The following is a 21,058-nucleotide window of genomic DNA, read 5'->3' on the forward strand; positions in this document are numbered from 1 at the left end:
ACTTTTATAATTTTCGAATCATAAATCTATCGATCATAAATCTATCGATTAGATTTATGATTAGAAAATTATAAAAGTAGGGTAGACATGTGGATATTATCCGACTGAAGAAAACGTGATCCTCCTCTTGAATGTGTGTCAACCACAGACCTTATTTCAAGCTATTTTCCAAAATCCTATGGAGACATTGCATTGCTTTTTTGTCAAAGGAACCCATGCACAGCTTACTTCCGGGTTTTAGGACGCGTCACTGTGGCACTCTATAACACTTGTATCTACCTGTAAAGCCAGTCTGAATCCGGTTTCTTTGTCCTTCAAGCATCCCATCAGCAGGTAGTGAAACGTCTCCTGAGTTACAACATGGCCGTTTTGTAGCATCTCCTATAAAACAAATAAAAACAAGATTCAGTGAACTCATCCTCCTTAAAAATGAATAAAAACGTAGTAGGCCCATCTCGTACCCTGATTGTTTGAATACAAGCTTGAAGGTTGTTTGAGATGGCGTGCGTCTTGAGAAGCGCGTGGTACGTGATGGTGCTGAGGGGGACGTTTATGCGACGGAGTTCTTGCTCCAACTTCAACGCTTGCTGGAGCCCCATTTCTTTGTATGGCGTCTCAGCGCAGGCATTGAACAGCGCAGTGTAGGTGGCATCATTAGGAACCAGACCTCGCTTCTTCATCTGCAGAACACACACATGATATCAATATATACATAATAAGTGTTTGTTCGTCCAAGCTTGTTACTGTAGGTTTAAAATACAACTTGAGGGTTATAATGTAGTTGTATCATATTGACTCTTGATAATATGTGCTTGCTTTTGTTCAAATAACATAATATACTGAGGTTTAACACAACTTTATGACCTGGAGTGTCATTTGGCATGTTGATAAAATGGTGTAAATAAATGATCCCTACATCATTGTAGAGTCTGAAGGCCCTCTTGAGTTGTCCAGCTCGCCCACAGCCTCCGATCAGGATGGTGTAGTTGAACTCCTCCGGCTGCAGCCTCTCTCCCTTCAGCATGTCTCCGCTGAAAAGATCTATAGCCTCCTGCAGCTGTGACAGGGAAAATAATGTTTACACACAGAAGAAGGTGAGAAGACTGTGATTTTCGCACAGCTGATGTAATGCAAAAAGATCCTGCAAATCATTATAATAAGCATCTAGCAAATATTAATTTAGTATCTCAAAAACAGTGATACATCTCCATAAGTCATTATTTTTTAGATACTTAGTCGGTAATTCGAGATAAGTCATTATTTTGTATTAGGAAGTCATTGTTTTGACCGAGTAGGACTAGGTCAATAGTTTGAGCAATTGTCTTTGCTTTTTTAGATAGTATGTCATCATTTTTAAAACATTCTTATTTTTGGTTTGAGTTACTGCAGTATATATTCCACTGTACAGGATGTTTGTTTATCTTATTCTATGTTACATGTTTGTACACTAAACATGTATATAGTTGACTTCTTCTTCATGATTTGCACATTGGTCTTGCAACATTCTCTTGGATTATTTTATTTATCCTCTGGTTCTTTTTGCACAATTTGTATTGTTCTTGATCTTATTTTTTGTTTTGTATCTTATATATCTTTAATATGTTGCATTGTTGGAGGAGCATTGGACTTAATATATGCATTGCCACACTACACTGCTACACTGAACCTTTTAATCTTTAATCTTATTTTGCAATTCTACGCCATCATTTTAACAAGATTTCTCGGACTGAATTACAGGATGTATTTTTGAATCACATTTTGCAGACAGTCCAGGTTAAATTAACTCACCTTGTTTACTTTGATCAGCTTCTTGCACTCTAAGAAGTACCAGTACGGTGTGTTTCTCCTGGCGGTCCTCCGGTAGGGTTTCCCCACCTCCGGGTAGTCCTCCGCCTCTTGATGCTTCAGATCCTGCAGGTCAGGGCTGGTTTTCCTGAACGACCTCCTGGAGGATATGTCGGCGGAGAAGGCGCCGAACTTCTCCCGTTTCGTGGGGTCGTCCTCGGCTGGAGCTAAAGGGGAGTCCAGAGGCTTTGTAGCTCCATGTGAAGCGGCTGACAGGGACACCGATCTGGCTGATAGCAGCTGCCAGGGAGCCGGTGAGAGGAGTCCTGATGACCGGTGTCCACCCTTCAGATTCACGGTCTGGGTCGAGCTGCTTTCCGTTAAAAAGGGGGACAACTTTGCTAAACGGGCCGAGACTCTTTTCCCGTTTCGCATGCAAGAGCAGGCGACAGACGTTAACATTTTTGACCGATTTTATACAGCTAACTACAATATAATTACCATTGCTTTAAAAAAGCAAACTAAGCTGCGTACCTTCTGGCATGTTGCCTGAGTGCACCACGATGCTTCAATGACAAACACTAGCCCAGACCCGAGTAATAGATATAGTAGAACGAGGATAAACTACTCGTCTAGCAATTTTGTCCTTGAAATGAATCAGCAAGGACAGTCTTTGAGTTTAAACATTGTAAATATCACATTGTTTAATTATGGGTAGTGTAGATAGTAGGAAAAACCTTAATCTACACTGGATTGGGTTTCCCACTTCGATCAACGACATCAGTGATTGATTAGTATGTCTGAGCCATTGACTTCACATGTGGTCTACGCCCCTCCCCTCAGCTGGTCATAAAGTTGACTTCAGCGTCCCTTCCTCATGACATATTTAGCTGGTTGAGCAAGGCTTATTAAACTAATTTAAAGACTGGTCTGAATAATATCAGACAATGTTTCATAGTCGTTACAGACATCCTGGATACGTTTTACCAGCGTTACATCATTAGAAGAGAGAGACGGAGCTACACCACCACCAGCGTCAATGGTAACATAGATTCACCTTTAATATTATGCAATTCATTACAAACTCATAATATAAATGCTTTTACTTGTTAATATGTATGTAAGTGAAAAAAGTTATTATTATGTATTATTTAGTCTCCCACATAAAAGGTCAGCTCTAAACTGTAACCATGTAACAGACAATAAATATCACGATTCACATTTCAAAATGATCTGACTAATTGGAAAATCAAAATAACAGAATGTCTGATTGTCTCAGCAGGAGCCTCCAAATTTTGGGGTCAATATCGTTAAGCAAAGTGAGTCGGGAAAAAATACAATTTAAGTGATCATTCCTTCACTGTCAAAATTGAATACTGTGCAGAGGATTATTTGAATACACTTCAGACAGTTAAATGAATACATATTTAGTTTTTCGATAAAAACATTTATTAAAGGGTGTGGCTGTTAATGTTGGACTCTTTCTAAAATCCTGGCCATGGCACTACGAGTACTACTTCACTGTATTTGCAAAAAACAAAGTCAAGAAACCTTTGACATTCCAGAGGTAGAAAAAAAGAACAATCACACATTTTCAGCCTATTGCTTGGAAATGAACGTATCCAAATGATCCACACATAATATGATTATTTCGCTGGATTTGACCTTCGGAGTGCTGCTTTATTTCCTGTCTTTGTTTTTTAGAAAATATAGTCTTTGTTGTTTTGGCTCCCAACTGAATTTCATTGCACCTGTTTCCTCTGTACAAGCTGCAAGTATTACTCTTTGTACCCAATCTCAACAGCTGTTCGTAGTCACTATGTTGTGACTACCTCAAGCAGACAAGTAGTTCGATATCAAACCTTGGTGAAACTATTCTGTATATATGGCAGTTTGAGGTTGATGTTTTATTGTAGTCACATGCAGTGTTTTTTTAAATACTTTGATTGTCTTAAAAATACATAGTTTTATCGCTGTTTTTACTGGGAATACAGACAAGTATATGAGGAGAAGTGTTCAGTCCTCAGGTTTAATGACACATCCTTCAGAAAAAGTGTATTGGATTGTTACAGTTTATCTCAGTTTCTTGTATTCTATCTTTCTAAAGGAAATCTCTGCACAAGACCAGCAAGTTCCACCTTCCTCTCCCGTGACCACGCCTGCTCCTGGTACACAGCACACCAACACAACAATGTTCCTTCAGCACACATGACTGGACTTTGTTCCAAGCAACATATTACTGTTATCATTTATCTGATTTCATTACAACTATACAGTAATTTGATCTAATTATGTTAAGTTTTCAATGTGAATGGTTTTGAGGAAATTGTTACTACATTTATTAATATATTGAATCAGTTTTTTGTTTGAATCAATTGCATTTTCATTGCTTTTTTGTTGTTATTTTTTACATCTGCCATTTATGTGATACATTTAAAGTTTAACATATCCCTATTAATAAGAGTGTGAATGATTTACACTACATATTAGCACTTCCATGTTTTCTTCTCAGAGATGCGTTTAAAAAAAAATGGTAACATAAAGCTCTATTTATCAATAAGACTCCTAATTTGTGTGTGTGTGTGTGTGTGTGTGTGTGTGTGTGTGTGTGTGTGTGTGTGTGTGTGTGTGTGTGTGTGTGTGTGTGTGTGTGTGTGTGTGTGTGTGTGTGTGTGTGTGGTCAAACAGATGATGTATTGACAGATGAACCTCAGACCAGAGCAGACCTCTTACAATGTGAGTCATCTTTTCTATCTTAAAACCAAACCGAAACAGTCTCTCTTTACTAATACTGTAATCCTTCACAAATCCTGATATGCCTGAAATAAAACACAGTCACACATCAGTTTGAAGTGTATAAAGGAAATGTTGACCATCTGTCTACTTCTTCCTGCTGTCACTCAGATTACTGTCACCTGACCCTGGACCCCAACACGTTGTACAGAGAGATGGTTCTGTCTGAGGGGGACAGAAAGGCGGTGCTCACAGATTTGGTCCAGGAGTATCCTGAACACCCGGACAGATTCTCTCACCTCTATCAGGTGCTTTGTAGGGAGGGTCTGTCTGGACGGTGTTACTGGGAGGTGGAGTTTCAGGGGTCTGTTGAAATAGCAGTGGCCTACAGAGACCTAGGCAGATCGGACTATTATTCAGAATGTGCATTTGGCTGCAACGACAAATCCTGGAGTTTAGACATAAACGGGAATGATAAATGTTTCAGACACAATGATGAGGAGAAAGCAGTGCCAGAGCCTCAGTCCTCCAGAGTTGGCGTGTTCCTCGATCACAAGGCTGGGAATCTGACCTTCTATTGTGTCTGTGAGTCAACGCTGCAGCTGCTGCACAGAGAAGAAACCACGTTCACAAAGCCGCTCTACCCCGGACTGTGGCTCATAGACACCGCCCAGCTGTGTGATCGGGAGTAGAAGTACAACCGGAAAGGGTCTCGTGGTGGACTGAGGAGGGACATTGTGCCTTCGTGTTTGAAAAAGTGCTCTCTTGTATGCTGGATGATAACGTGTCCTCTACGGTGGCCCAGTGTAGAATAAATTGTATTAAATTGGACCAAAGTGTCAGAGGCCTACACCCCCTAAAATGTCTCTCAAAGAGACTCGTACCAACTGAAAGAGTATTAAATGCATTATCCAGTGTTCTTATCCGGGTATGTTTACAGGAATACACACATCACTTGGATATATGAAAAACACTCTTTGGCAAATTCCACCTCCAGAACCAAAAAGATTGATGTACATAGCACCTTATTTGTTTTTTTAGCCACAACTGAGTGAGAACATGTGGGACCATGTTCAGTTTTTCCAATATCTTTTTTGATATAATAAAAAAAAAACATGGACATATAAATGGTACACACACAACAATTACAAATCATTTGTATGGAGTTTATTACAACATAATTCGATTCAGATTTCCTGTAAAAGTATCTGAAGAAATACATCCCTTCATTTGTATTTTTGGCACTTATTTTCAAAGTAGCAGAGTGGTGAATTAACAGACATTGTTTTTGAATGAGACAATGGCACTAAGTGTTAAATGTCTTGGAACAATAAACTAAAAACTCCCTGCAAGTACATTTCTCTGCAAAGACCATCTTTACTCTGTCATGTAAGTGTAAACGATTACAGTTGAAGATTTTTTTTGTAGCGGAGCCGGCAACAGTTATTAATGTAACAAATCACACAATCTAGTATCACTGTGCAGACGACTGTCAAGTCTTTTCATTATTGAATTTTATTTCCTGCAGAATAAAAGTGGTCTGAGCCTCGTAGCTCTTGAGCACCAATCACACTGAAGCTTTCTGGAGATGTCACAATGGTGATAGATGTGGTGGTTGGGCCACGTGACTCTGGAACAAAGTGATTCTGTCCAGAAGTGTGAGCGGGATATCTCTGATGACTAAAGTCAGGTCCTCATGCTGTAATGGATAGATGACCACACTCAGGGCCGAACGCTCCACTGAAAATCTAAGAAAAGACACAAGAAAAGTTCAATTTGAGATCCTGTTTTGACATTTAAAAGGGATATAGTTGTTGGAGGAGGTACTTAGAGCCATATCTACAGTAGATGAAGGTCAGCATGCCCCCAGTTTGGAGAAACCAACCAGCACTGTTGCAGATGGTGTCTGCTGAATAACATATTTTAGCCACACAAAAGGCCCACCTCAATCCGATATCACATTTCCAGAATATTTTCAGCGCTTTAACTTGCTGTGTAATAGTAAAATATTATACTCACTGACTTACTTTAATAATATCATTGTGTGATTCTTATTTGCTAATGCTTATCTATATTTACTACTTCTCACATCCTAGCTAAGCTTGGGAACATTCCTTATCAAGAAGATTTGTTGCAATGTTGTTAGTTACACTCTATGTGCACCAACAGTATGACCTTCATCTCAGGTGAACTGAGAACATCCTGATATGGCCTCCCTACCTCCCTAACTTCCAGAATGCTCATTTCATTATCACCAAGCGTCACCCCTCCCTTTCTCCTCTCTCGGTGTTAAATATGCAACCTAAACTCTATCCTTCGTCTTTCACTCTGCAGACTGTATGCTCTCTGTGTGACTGACTGAACTTTATTGCAAGAAATAAAATATGACAAAGACAGCTGAATGGTTTGATTCTCTATCCACATTTGATAAATAAATTCCCGCCACAGCTGTTAGACAGAACTCTGAGAAACTGAACCTGTTATCTTCTGTATGCTCTCTTCAAAGCCACCCGACTCCAACTATAAATGTAATGTTTATGTTAAAGGTCTCTGGTTGCATTGAAGAACAAAGATAACTGCAACAGCTCACCATTGTATAGAGCGACCTGATGGCAAGGTAAAGCAGTGAAAACATTCTGAATATAGTGCACATTTAATCTTAAAGTTCGGTTTTAGGTGGCTAAAATAGGTTTCGTTGCGTCCCACTGTCTACACTAGTACACTGCTTTGCCTCCGTGCCTTAGCTCCTGTAATTGTTGTAACTAGGGTCGTGCAGGCCTCATACAACCCCGCTTCACTCTAATGTAGACGTACAGTTTGTCCTCACACACAAGCACTAACCTGTTCAGAAGAACTTTCTGCAGTGTGCGACATGCCACCAAGGTGCCGCCCATGAACATATGGCACATGATGACGTGGCGGCATCGCTCCATGAAGTTTTCTACTGCCAACGGGTCGAAGGTGCCGCTACGTGAGATAAGGCAGAGACGCTGCAGACGAGAGCAGCAGGACAGAGCCTCGAAGAATGACTCGTTGGCATTCAGGTAGGGCTGCTCTAACCTACAACACACAGACAACCAACGTTCAATTAATCAGAACAACGAGCTGAGCAAACACATGAACTCCTTTCATTAAATGTGATTGGACTAACTGGTTTGTTGCCCTTAATATTGTAGTGGATATAATATAAATATATTGGGGCCACGCCACGTTTAACATAAGCAAACCTCTATTAAAACATCCATTTACAACATTTCCCAAAACATGCATTTTAATTTAGTTGAGCTGTTGTTTTACGCAGATCCCATTTATGAATTCAGTCAAGAATATTCTCTGTTTCTAGACTCTGTGTCTACTGTGTGGGCTGCGAGAAAAGTTTTCTTCAAGAACTCAAGGTAACGTGTTTAGTTATTGATATACAAATAATCAATTTGTGGCACAGTGTCACAGTAAATGAAGGGTACACATCTTCTAACCTGAGTTCCTGTAGCTGTGTGCACTGTTTAAGTGAATCCAGCAAGGCAGGGGAGTAGTTCATGGTCTTTAGTGAGCCCATGTTGGCGAGGGATAAAACCCTGAGGTCTCTGCACTGCTGGGTCAGCTGTACCAGCCCTGTCCCATTCAGGACCCCAGGAAGCCCCGCCAGACTCAGACGGCGCAATCTAGGCAAAGCCTCAAGTGCTGCTAAGTGTGCGTCGCCGACTCCTCGCGCCCACTCACACATGCCACGAGGCTCCACACTGGCACGAGTGCAGGGCTCGAGCCGAGGCAGCGCGGAGACAAAGCCGGGACCGATGACTTCTAAGGTTTCTAGAAAAGGGCAGCCAGCTAAGAGCAGAGAGAGCCCCGAGGTGCTGTCCTCTGAAAGAGAGGACTCTAAATCAGGCTTGTAGTTCTGGAGCCCCACCCGTGGATTCTTCTTTAACCCCAGGAACAAAGGGGAGGGAGTGTTGTTTATAGAGACTTGATGCGTGTTTAAGCCGTCTGACAGGGCGCAGGCAGGCAGTGTGAGAGAGCGCAGATGTGTGAGTTTGGCCAAGCTGGCACACAGGTGTGTTTCTCCACCCTGCCCAGGTGAGCTCTCGTGATGGTAGTGCGTGTGCATCAGGTTTAACTGTCTAATGTTGGAACAACCAGCAGCCAGGCGGCTCATAGTCTCAGGAACCAGCTGATCCTCCACACTCCTGCACTCTGAGTAGAGGACCTTGTTGATCCCGCTGAGGTTCAGGCTGGTCAGCTGCTTGGCGTCTCTGACTCCTCCCTCCAGCAGCGACTGGAACACTTGCGTCCACAGCGCCGGGCAGCGGCTGAAGCTCAGGTGCTTTGGGCTGTTTCCCTCCAGGGCTCGCTTCAGGGAAAAGGAATCCAGCCAGGAGCGAGGGAGCTGCAGGGCCTCCAGGTCGCCCCCCTGCCCGAGGCTCTGAGCCAGGGAGGGGGCAGCAGGCCAGTGGGCGGGGTTCGGACCAGGAATCGACACGAGGAAAACTCTCAGACGTTTTGGAACGTGAACGCTGAACACGGCCAGATAGAGCAGGAGCAACGTCTGGTTTACCTGAGGGGAACAGACAGATACACTCATAAAGTCAAGATGTCTACAAACTCATAGCAAAAGTTGATGAACCCTTCTTTCAATTACTCGACTAATATAGATTCTGAATATTTTTGAAACCGTTTCAATACTATGTCAAGCACGACGGGTCCAGCAGCGCTCTCTTCTCTCAGACAATTGCTCACACAATGGCTGCGTTGGCCACATAATTAATAATACTGTATTTGTATTACCTGCTGCTATCTGTCCCCGGTGTCAGCCTTGAAATGATAGCGATGCTGCTTCTGGAGATTGGATTTGCTGCAGACTGATTTGGGTCTAGTTGGGTCTCCTTACGTGTTTTTGACTGAGCTCTTTGCCCTTGTGTGATTGTGTGAATTATATTGTCTTTAATTGTTATATGTCTAAAAGTGTGTTGCTGTCTTGGTAGGGAGACTCTTCTAAAGGAGATGTTTAAACTCAATGAAGCTCCTGGTTGAATCCATTTTAAATTAAAAAACTAGATTTACAATATGCAGGTTGTTGTACCCAGTGTAAGCTGCAGATACATGGGAACAAACCAAAGCTCACCTCTCCTGGAGCCAGCCTGGCAGTGAACTCCTCCAGCTGTTGGTAATGTGGCACACTGCTCTGACCCATCATCAACTGGCAGCAAACACCGATACCTTCTCTAGTCACGTCTGAGATGTCAAACTGAAGCATCAGCCTGCAGTGAACAAACATTCAACATTGTAGCAGTGAAGTAAAACAGCAGCAGTAAAACAAAGCCATAAGACAGGAAAAAGAAGATGAATGCATTAAAGGTGGGGTAGGTAATTCACTTCAGAAACACTTTTTGTTATATTCCATGGAATCCCGATAGCAATTAATATATTAAATGCTTTGACAATAAATACATAAAAAGAAAATCATCTGCCTGTCAGCCTTCCATCTTGTGCACAAACTTATCTCGTGCCCTCATTGGTCACGTGCGCGTACGTGTGTGTTGGAGGAGGGGCTCTGTAAGGAAGTTTGAAGGAAGGGGCAGATTTCTTTCGGCTGCGTACTTTCAAATTCTAGCGCACTCGAGCTGGTTTCTCCATTCTTACCTACCCTACCTTTAAGCTCAAACAGTGTATGGTTTCTAAACTCAACCAATCAATATGAGAGTCTTGTTAGTCAATTGTTCTGCTCCATTCTGTACATTTTACATTTCTTAAGAAACAACATGGTGCATAAACACACATTACAACTTGTATCCAGATTATCACATAAAAGTGTATATATAAATCAATATTGCGTTGAGTGTCAAATAGGAAGTTATTCTGGACAAAAGCCTCATGCGAAACCTCAGTAATCGCACAGATTCTTACTTGCGTAGTTGGGCGCAGCATGGCACCACACCATAACTCGGTGTCAGCAGTGTCTGTCTGAGCTCCGACAGGCGGCTCAGAGAATCCACCGCCTCTGAACTGAGCTGAGCAGAGTTGAAGCCCGGCGTCACATCAAAAGCGAGGGATCTGAGCAGAGAAAGGGAGGAGAGGAGACGGGAGAGACGCAGGGAAGTTATGCGACAGCCGGTGACATCCAGGTGTGTCACTCCTCTGCAGCGAGCCAGAAGCTCCATCGTAGAGCCAGACAGCCAGTAGCAGCCATTCAAGCTCAAAGACTGCATGTGATTGGCTAGCTGCTTCAATATGTAGCGGACCAAAACATCGTCAGCCTGGAGAAAACAAAGAGCATTTTATCAAATTAATCTAAATATACAGAAAGATCCTCACAAATGCACAAGATCGAAGATTCATAGAAAACTGTGATAGTTATTTTACTAAAATAAGAGTCTTACCTGATACTCCTCAGACAGGCTGACGTTTGTGAGCAGGGTCTTATCATGGCACAGTGTGTGTAACTTGTGGCAGACGTTGGCCACATTCTTCATCAGGTCACACACTGGAACATGGCGGAGAATGCAAAGCAGGATCTCATCGGACAAATCTGACATTCCCACGGAGGTAGAGGACATTGTGTCCTCGTCAAATACAGCCTGAGACAGACAGTAAACAATGTCAGTTTAGTGCTTTTAGACCCTCTGTGTAACAACTTTTATTTCAATTAGTCTATGAAATGAAAACAAGAGTCAACATTTCCCCAAATATCTATTGTTCCACTACCTCCACTCAAAAGAAATGACTGAAACAAAAACAATACCAATATTTATTTTCCTTTCTGTACATTCATTCATTCATCGACTATCAATTTATCAACATTGCTCTACAGTCAACCTTTAAAAATAATGACCAAGATGGACCCGCTGCTTTTCTCATATGGTAGCAATAACTAATTATTGGTATTTCGTTTTTTAAGTTGAGGATAGAGAAAGAAACTGTTATTAACACACTAGATTATGCCTGGATGATATGACCATGGTAGCTTCCTTTTCAATGCTGCAAATCAATGCACCTGCTTAATGGCAACACTGGATTTTTAGATAATTTCCATTTCCATCAAGAAATGTGTGAGTGTTTAATTTGCTTTACTTGGCAAAGTCAGCTATTCATTTTTGGTTATTTTATTCCTAAACTTTTTCCCCAAAATTGTGTTTAAGAATATTTTATAAATGACAATGAAATGTATCAATTTTGCCATCTCATATAACGTTATAGTTGAAGTTATAATAAGGTAAACCACACATTTGTGATGACATTACTTCGCCAAATCAACACGATTTAAAGTATAACATATATTTCAAATATAAAGCCTGTGAACCCAGATACAAGGCACTTTTCAGCAAGGCACAGATATTACTACCATTGTTAGCAACAGCCCAAGTGTCACTGTCTTTCTCCTCACATTTACAATATCTGTATTATTTAACAGGTTATCAAGAATTGCACCAAATCACACGTCTTTTTTCTAAGCTATCTATGTAGGTTGAATTTGAACTGTGTATTAAAAAGCAGAAATGTGGGTGTACCCTGGTCCAGCCCATAGAGTTAGCGTTAACATTAGCTAGCGTTAGTTGAGTTCCTCAGCGTTACCGTTAACTATTCATGCGGTTTTTTAGAGGTTTGTCAGGGAACCCACTTGTATAATTTGTCGGTGCATGTCCTCTGATATCCCTCTCACGATCCCACTCATGATCACCAGGATTTTAAATTTTATTTTAGATGTTCATCCAGCTGGGTTCATGTTCCGAGGAAGCCGCTCCACAGTGAACCATAGGCGGTGTGACACCCGGTCGCTGACAGGGCGGAGAACGTTCACTGCTGCACACAGACGGACCTCTTTCAGTGAGGGACACACTTCCTGTCGGTCGAATCCCATTTTCATTTACTTTTTTAATTAAAACAGAATTAGGAATGAGTGATTTGAGTATTTTTGCAAAATATTTCATCCACAAATGCCTCTTCCTCAACATTTCTCCAGTATTTATTATTTTTACTAACTATACAAATTATCAATTAAATGTTGCCGAATTCAAAAAGCCCAGCTGTTTCTTCCACTCACTTTAATTTCTGATTTTGTTTTTTTGTTTTATTTTATTTTTTCTGTTCACAATTGCCCTTAGTTTGAATTAATTTAATGAACACTGCTGGGGTGTGCCTATTTCTGATGTATTTGAAAAAAAAAGTTCAATAAAGCTTCCAGGGAACTAAAAAAAATTCATCTGTTAATTTTTTATATAGAAATATCTTACAGAATTATAGTAATTCCTCTTATTTCATTTTTTAGACAGTACTTATTGAACACATGTACATCTTATGATAGTAAGATGTTTCTAACTATCATAAGATGTACCAACATTCATACATACATTCATACATACATTCACATATGTACATGCAACATTCCAACATGACATGCAGAAGGTGACCGAAATAACGAAATTAAAACTTAAAAGTAAATAACTAATACATTAAAAAAATATATATATATTTAAGCAGTTTTTATGATCAATATTTACAGATCAAAATATTTGATAATATTTTTATATAATGAAGGGAAATTCTAGGGGCCTAATACCTTTTGAGAAAAAATGAAGCTTAAACAAGTTTAACTCAGGATTTTCCTGTGTCGGACACTCGAATAACAACCCTCATGTGTTTTCTGGTTTTTATTGGTCTTTAGACATAACAGGATGCATTAAGACATTTTGTTTAACCTCTTCATTCCTTTGCGTTCCTTCCCTAATAATCACGTCACTTCCAAAGAGGTTTAAATTGAGTTGTAGTCTGTTTTTTTAAGGTGAGAAACTTCAAACAAACGAGATGGAAAATTACCTCGGGGCTAAGCAGTTAATAGTGAAGTTCTTGTACAAGTCTTTACATTTGCACTCGGGACCTGGTAAAATCAAGAACATGTACTGTAGGACTCCCAAATAATCTTATCTAACATGATATATTTAATATACAGCTTCAACAAATAAGCGTTTAAATGCTCATCCCAAATAAGGAAGTCCTTTATTCTTATGTATTTTATTCTGACCTTAAGGGTAAGGTGTGTGAGGTGCAAGTTTGTTTTTTCTTGTAGTTGAATGTTGTTTTCCTTTTACACTACAAGATGATAGTGTGACTAACAGGATTACGATCGTCAAGTTGGGTATGGAAAATCTTCGTGTTTTTTTAAATAAAAATGACACTTTAGGTACACTTAATCTCAAATTGTCACTATTTCAGTGACAATTTGATCCTTAGATTTGTGAAAAAACATTTCCCAAATGTTATTTAAACTTTGAATTGTATTAATGACCGGAACTTCTAACCGTTATGAAGACATTCAAATTGAGTGCAATGAGTCTCGGAAGTTAAGACAAATCAAAATACTTTCAGTTGGAAAAATTCACAAATAGGCAAGATTCAAAGTTCTTCCAAAACTGTTTGTCTAGTTAATTTCAATTTTGTAAAGAAACATTTGCCCTTTTGACAAACAAAGTGAAGACAATATTCAAGCTTGAGTTTCTCTAGTACAAAATTAAAGTATATAGCTTTTGCTTCAATTGCAGTTTTTATTTTAATTTGACTTGATAAACACGATTTAATAAAATCCATTATTTTGTTTCATCATGTTTTTCCTTGTGTCGTACAGACTGTAACTTCAATCCTGTGTTGCTAGAATTACTAAAAATGATCCTTGAATCTACTCTTTTACACAGTGGAAACTTAATAATAATAATTATTCAAGACAAATGTCGTCTGAAGTTTAACAAACCGAAGTAATATACGAGCGACTGAAGTTTTCTTTGTGAACCAAGCTGAGCTAGTAAAGACCAGGCAGAGTCAACAGAATTTCAGACATGTGCGCTTTATTGGGTTGTTGTGTACAACAGAGGCTTGCACAAACCTTCATACAAGGTAGAAGCTTTGTCTTTTGCATAATGACAAAAACAAACTGGACCAAGTATTGTTTAAGGCTGAAAGTACAAAAACAAAAGATCGCATAATTTACATAAGCAATACTACAGGTCTGTTGGGCAGTGAGCCCCACCAGAGAAGAAACCTTCATAGAGGCAAATAAGGTGGTGAACAAACACATCTGGAATGACATACACAAACACAAGAATGGACATCATGTTCCACACATTCACACCGCATGGGACGCTCTGAACTTCCTGCAGAGTTTCTCCCCATCAGGGGGCTTGGTGCCATAGCCATAGTGATGAGGGAAAAACTGGAAGAGAGTGTTGTGGGCTCAGCACACACCAGTGTGTTGGTGCAGGAGTGTATGCAGAGCCAGTCGTTTGGGTTTGTAGCAGTGTGTGTTTTGGGGAGGGGACTGACAAGTCTGTTTAGAAGCACTTCCTGTGGACAATGCTGGGGCCGGACTCATCGTACTCCTGCTTGCTGATCCACATCTGCTGGAAGGTGGACAGGGAGGCCAGGATGGAGCCACCGATCCATACAGAGTACTTCCTCTCTGGGGGAGCAATGATCTGCAGAAAACATGGTGGAAACGTGTTAAAACATCCGTTTGTAAACCAACTTATATCCTGCAAATACTTGAAGTGTACAGTTAGACAATTGAGGCTGTCATCTTGTGCTTTGGCACCACTACAGATTAGGACACGTTAAAAAACAAGCAATAGGGCTTGAATATTGCATTACCCATGTTTGTACACTAAATGGCAGCTGGGGTAAATAGCTTTCTACAACATGTTTTGCATTATTGCCTGTGGGAGGATGCGAGTAAAGGGCAATGAGGAGGAGTTATACCTTGATCTTCATGGTGGTGGGTGCCAGGGCAGTGATTTCCTTCTGCATACGGTCAGCGATGCCAGGGTACATGGTGGTACCTCCAGACATCACAGTGTTGGCGTACAGGTCCTTACGGATGTCGACGTCACACTTCATGATGCTGTTGAAGGTAGTTTCATGGATACCGCAAGACTCCATTCCTGTGAGAAGGTGTGAAAGAAGAAAGTAAGTTTGTGTTCAACATACTTTAAAATTAAAGCCCAGTTCTTGCTGCTACAAACTGAATATACAAGTATATTTTAGCAGATTCTTTGTAATTTATCTTACCAAGGAAAGAGGGCTGGAAGAGGGCCTCAGGGCAACGGAACCTCTCGTTTCCGATGGTGATGACCTGTCCGTCGGGTAGCTCGTAGCTCTTCTCCAGGGAAGAGGAGGAGGCAGCAGTGCCCATTTCTTGCTCAAAGTCCAGTGCAACGTAGCAAAGCTTCTCCTTGATGTCACGCACAATTTCACGCTCAGCTATAAAACAAGAAAAGTAGAGCCGCAACATTAGTAAACTCTTCGCTCTGCAACTATCATTTAAGGAATCTAATATTCATTTTTTCAATACATTTAGTTTAATTTCAGTGTTTGTGGTCTAACCTGTGGTGGTGAAGCTGTAGCCCCTCTCAGTCAGGATCTTCATGAGGTAGTCCGTGAGGTCTCTGCCAGCCAGATCCAGCCTGAGGATGGCGTGGGGCAGGGCGTAGCCTTCATAGATGGGCACTGTGTGGGTCACACCATCACCAGAGTCCATGACGATACCAGTGGTACGACCAGAGGCGTACAGGGACAGCACAGCCTGGATGGCCACATACATGGCAGGGGTGTTGAAGGTCTCGAACATGATCTGGAAAAGAGGAAAAGAGAGATGAGTCATTGAACCAGGGAGTCATAATAACCTGGAGTAAGCTAGAATGGGTTAGTACAGAAAGGCACTGCACACTGGCCTGGTTTTGTTTTGAGTAGAAACACCATATTAAAAACTAGTCACTTCAATAAACCTGTACTTAAGTTTAGTCAAGTTTACTCTTAAAGATGAGTGTAGCAATCTGCGCAAACATAATCTGTTGAACCATGCAGGCACCCGTGTAGTTGAAGGCTTGCCATCTACTTTAGAAAGTCTAAAAAATAAAAAAACACACACTTGATCTAAAAGACCATGCTGCAAAGAAAACAACATTCCTGATGCATTACATTGCCAGAGATAGAAACCTGAAGCCTCCACAGAGATGAAAATATCAGCACAGGATAGAAGAAACCTGGAGATTTAAGGAGCAGGAGGAAATTGACCGTTTGAGCAGAGGATGGAAACATGTAGGCGAGCAGAGAGTTTCCTGAGGGGATTTGTCAGTGTATGTTGGCGCTCCTTACCTGGGTCATCTTTTCCCTGTTGGCCTTGGGGTTCAGGGGCGCCTCTGTGAGCAGGACTGGGTGCTCCTCTGGGGCAACTCTCAGCTCATTGTAGAAGGTGTGATGCCAGATCTTCTCCATGTCGTCCCAGTTGGTCACGATACCGTGCTCAATGGGATACTTCAGAGTCAGGATACCCCTTTTGCTCTGGGCTTCATCACCAACATAGCTGTCCTTCTGGCCCATACCAACCATCACACCCTGGGAAAGAGAACAGAAAAACAAGTTACAAACAGCACAATGAAAGGCATTGCAGACAATATTTCAAAGCTTTGAATGATTTAAAAAGACAATTCAGAAAGTGTACCTGATGTCTGGGACGCCCAACAATGGAGGGGAACACAGCACGGGGAGCATCATCTCCTGCAAAGCCAGCTTTGCACATACCGGAGCCGTTGTCAACAACGAGGGCGGCGATTTCGTCTTCCATTTTCTGAAGAGGAGGGGTGAAAGGGGGAGAATATTTAAATCAATATGGAAAATAAGACTACATTTAGTATAACAAGGAGTCTTGAAATATGAACAGACAATGCAGGAAAGTGTGTATCTAAAAGCAGTCTCATTACATTTCTGCCATATAAAAAAATCCAGATTTTTTGGATATTATAGAAAATAGTTGTGTTTCGCCTTTTTTTCTAACAGTAGTCCCATGTGCCCAAATAATTATAGTATGATAAGGAGTTTTTGCGACCCTGAAATCTCTTCAAATGTTTGTCTAGTTAATAACTCTTTAAAAAAAAGTCTAAATCTCACTAGCTGGCACATGGGCCGATGGGTTTAAACGTTTAACTGATGCTGTGAAACAGTCAGTTACATCTGGAAACATCAAGGCTGTTTAAAGCCTCGTCATTATGGGGACTGGACGCTGGATGTCGCAGTGGCGCAGGTCCAGTCCAGATCCAGGGCTGAGAAACAAAAGGCTGATTCTCTCTGGCCATGGCCATATAAGGCAAAAGTGAGTACAGCTCAGAGACGGCGGTGGCAGCCCCGTGTGTGCCGTTACACCCAGATGACACCGACCACTCCCTTACACCGCGATCACCATAACTGAATTAACCATGCCCACATGTTTTAATTTTAATACATCACTTTAATTGTCGACGTGAATGAACTTCCGTGTTGTCAGTCATCAGGTGCATCTTTGTGTCGTGACCATCAAAAGATAATGTGAAAAAAAATTACTGACATGTGTTGGGTGTAACGTGATCTTTAACGAAATATCACATCAACCGTTTTTTACCATTTATACACGCCCATGAGCGATTCAAACTAAGTCTTTTAGGTATAATCCGTCTAATCTACCATCAGACTGTCTGTTTGAAATCGGAGACAACCGACACCGTGCTAAGGCGTGCATGTCACCGAGACGATGAAGGCAGCCCGATTTGTTAAACTGATGACAGCACATTGTAACCGGGTAATGTCACACCATCTGCCGAGGATAAACAACAGCATTGCCAACATATTTCTATAGTTAACAGTTACTGGTGGCATCTCCTCAAACTCAACCGGTGTTTAATCAGAATCACAGTGAATGAAAGGCAACGTGATGCAGCGAATGCCAACTAGAAGCTTCAACGATTTATAATGCTTTAAATTGAGGGAAGTCACCCAGATAACTCACACATCATAACTTAACCGGCTAACTAAATTAAGTTTGCTGGCTAAAGCAAAACTTGAACGTAGGTAAAAAGCACTCAAAATAAGCTTGCATATTGACTTACCTGTTTGAGGAAGGGCTATCGGCTTTGGGAAGTCTGTGAATGAGGGTTACACTCCGGTAGGATGTCTGAGTTTGACTGCAATAGAGGCCAATGATGTGCAGGGTTTTATTAGAGCCGGCGCTGCAGCCCCTTTCCATATAAGGACAACTTTCCGCACGGTGCCATCTGATTGGTCTGGCTGCCTCCACTGGGTGTGGCGCATGCAGATATCGCTCCTGCACTCTGACAAGAGAAGATGGGAAAAGCAACAGGAACACGAACCTAAACCCTACTATCAATACTATAAATCTGGGGTCGAGCAGTACAGTTCAATAACATACGTTTGTATTTCCCATTATGTCATTACAATGATAACAGCAAGTGGGATGATGAGGCAATGCACTTGTGCTAGAAATCACTGCAGAGTCCTTGAGTATGAAACAATTAGCTTTAATGTTATTTTCTATTGAACTAATTAGAACACCTTTATGTTATTAAGTCTAGCCTTTTATAGTTGTAATCCCTGATACATTATCCACATTGGGGACATTGAGGAGATTAATAGATTTGTGAGCCCCTGGGCACAGACATGCTAAAAGGCCCACCACCTCTCCTAAAAAGGAGCAATACAGTTAGACTGTAAAGTTATTTTACCCCTCTTTGTGTCTCTGTATAGTCATTTTGTGTCTCTTCCTGACAGCATAGTATGTGCATCTTGGAGTGACAATTTGTGTGTAGGTAGGTAGACTCTGCTTGATAAAATTACAAATAAAATGCAAATTCACTATGACACTTGGACGAGAGCCTTTTGGCTTGCAAATGATCGATACCTTCCACCCAAGCCCAAAGACTAAATTAAACTTTATCTCAGGTCTTGCCTGTTTTAGGGACTTGCAAAACAATGTATTGGGTCTGTTTTCCTAGTAATCCACCCATAACAGGGAGGGGGTCTACATATCCTGATTACACAAACTCTCCATCCACATTTTGCATATACCCATCTTATTGTCTTCTGTTGTAGCCTCTCGTGCATTGGATGGAAACCGCAGAACATCAATGATTCATCTAATTCAATTGAAGCACATAAGGGAATGCAACAGAACTAGGCTGATACATTTGCATATTCATGGCAGACACTTGTGGTAAGCAGTGCCAGGACATCACAATCTCAGGGTCACAGACAGCACCGTCAACACCCTGATTAACACGTCTGCCCTGGCATACCAGTGTGTCACACCACACAAAAACACACACACACATGCAGAGCAGAGTGATACTGATACATGTGGTCAAGCATAGCTGAGGCATGTTTACAGCAAACACTCAGTAGGCTGTAAATCTCTTATTGCTCATCACTTGTAATGTTTAAGTGGTCGGGGGCAGATTAACCGTGCCTGCCTCAATGAGTTGCGATACATAGGTGTGTATTTCTGGAATGTGACTATATTTGGTGTCAAATGAAAATATGGTGAGGCCTGATAAAATTGTTAATAAGGAATGGTACCTAGTCAGACAAGCATATTTGTATACACTCATCCAAATATGTCCCCAAAGACTTGAGTGTCTCCAACCTGCAAAACGTTTTCATGTTTATTTTTTGATAACACACTCAAGATGTCATGCAAAGCTCATCTCATAAATTGACCGGAGACTCAGAGTGGGTGGGTTAGGGTGCTGCTTTAACTCAATAAGGGCACTGGACAAAGACCCATACACTTACAAGCGACTTCTCACTGGCTCTATGTGTTCCTAATAAGGATATATAGGAGCCAGTACAGCAAAGGAGACAGGAAGTAGTTTTCATAGTGTTTTACTACATGCAGATGAATGCAGGAAGTGACCACACAGACCTACAAACACACACAACTGGCCTTGTGTAAGATCATCCAAGGATAAGATAGTAGGGGGTTGAGTGAGCTCATCAGGGAATTGGCGTTATCCTGCTTTAGACACAGACACACACACACACACACACACACACACACACACACACACACACACACACACACACACACACACACACACACACACACACACACACACACACACACACACTGGGCAGGACAACCATCCCTTTAAGAGTTCCTTTGGATGACGTCCATATAAGGAGATATTGGAGCTGGTCACATGGGAGGAAGAATGCACTGCTCATGTCATGTGACCAGTCTGAGGAAATGAATGAAACTCCCTTTTTAAGGATGTATGTGTGAGTGTGTCTGTGAGCAAATGTGCATGTTGCTTCAGGTTTAATTTCTGCATCCTTAATTCCCAGAGATGTACATGTATGTACTGATGAATGATTAATACACTCTTTGTCAGCACTACAAATCATTTGCTGCGGCTGTATATGTTCTGCCTTTTTGTGTCATCTTTCTTTGTGTCTATATTTCAATTCTGCTTTCTTCTTTGAACAATTGTATCAACTTTTCAAAACCTGCAGGTACTGTTCTTGATTATTTTCTGATATGTTTTAGAACGCCTTTTGTGACCCTTTGTCTATGGACTAAAGATGAAAAATAGACTTATGGATAATTCTGGCTGCATTGGAATTTGTACTTAGTAAATTACATTGTACCTTCTCTCAAACAAACTAAATTAAAGCTACATAAAATGGTATCACCAACATTTCTTAACTTGTTTTTTGTTATAATTTTGAAATAAGTGAC

At 41.1% G+C, this 21,058-nt stretch overlaps 4 protein-coding genes across 4 annotated transcripts in view; 1 reads left to right on the forward strand and 3 right to left on the reverse strand.

The window, feature by feature from the left end:
• LOC104951170 (uncharacterized) overlaps positions 1-6,055 on the reverse strand; it is a 16,854-nt gene extending 10,799 nt beyond the window's left edge. Inside the window, exons 1-2 of the mRNA XM_010777806.1 lie at positions 6,047-6,055; positions 2,311-2,315 (exon numbers count right to left, since the gene is read on the reverse strand). The gene's annotated coding sequence lies outside the window, so the exon portion shown is untranslated. The remainder of the gene's footprint in view (positions 1-2,310; positions 2,316-6,046) is intronic.
• LOC104951169 (stonustoxin subunit alpha-like) lies at positions 2,608-5,875 on the forward strand. The gene is made up of 4 exons (XM_010777805.1): positions 2,608-2,827; positions 3,893-3,953; positions 4,474-4,521; positions 4,690-5,875. The coding sequence occupies exons 1-4, from the start codon at positions 2,825-2,827 to the stop codon at positions 5,208-5,210; spliced, it is 633 nt and encodes a 210-aa protein (XP_010776107.1). The 5' UTR covers positions 2,608-2,824; the 3' UTR covers positions 5,211-5,875.
• On the reverse strand, positions 5,978-12,295 carry fbxl18 (F-box and leucine-rich repeat protein 18). The gene is made up of 7 exons (XM_010777804.1): positions 12,131-12,295; positions 10,893-11,090; positions 10,420-10,769; positions 9,638-9,773; positions 7,995-9,070; positions 7,360-7,578; positions 5,978-6,266 (listed from the first exon to the last, which is right to left on the reverse strand). Exons 1-7 carry the CDS (start codon positions 12,182-12,184, stop codon positions 6,110-6,112), a joined length of 2,190 nt encoding a protein of 729 aa, XP_010776106.1. The 5' UTR covers positions 12,185-12,295; the 3' UTR covers positions 5,978-6,109.
• A 2,033-nt stretch (positions 12,296-14,328) lies between these two features.
• LOC104951171 (actin, cytoplasmic 2) lies at positions 14,329-18,518 on the reverse strand. The gene is made up of 7 exons (XM_010777808.1): positions 18,414-18,518; positions 16,997-17,122; positions 16,651-16,890; positions 15,880-16,126; positions 15,565-15,756; positions 15,256-15,437; positions 14,329-14,975 (listed from the first exon to the last, which is right to left on the reverse strand). The coding sequence occupies exons 2-7, from the start codon at positions 17,117-17,119 to the stop codon at positions 14,832-14,834; spliced, it is 1,128 nt and encodes a 375-aa protein (XP_010776110.1). The 5' UTR covers positions 17,120-17,122; positions 18,414-18,518; the 3' UTR covers positions 14,329-14,831.
• Between the last annotated feature and the right edge of the window lie 2,540 nt (positions 18,519-21,058).

This window comes from Notothenia coriiceps, unplaced genomic scaffold (genome assembly GCF_000735185.1).
Source record: "Notothenia coriiceps isolate Sejong01 unplaced genomic scaffold, NC01 NC01_scaffold00018641, whole genome shotgun sequence".
Classification (NCBI taxonomy): domain Eukaryota; kingdom Metazoa; phylum Chordata; class Actinopteri; order Perciformes; family Nototheniidae; genus Notothenia; species Notothenia coriiceps.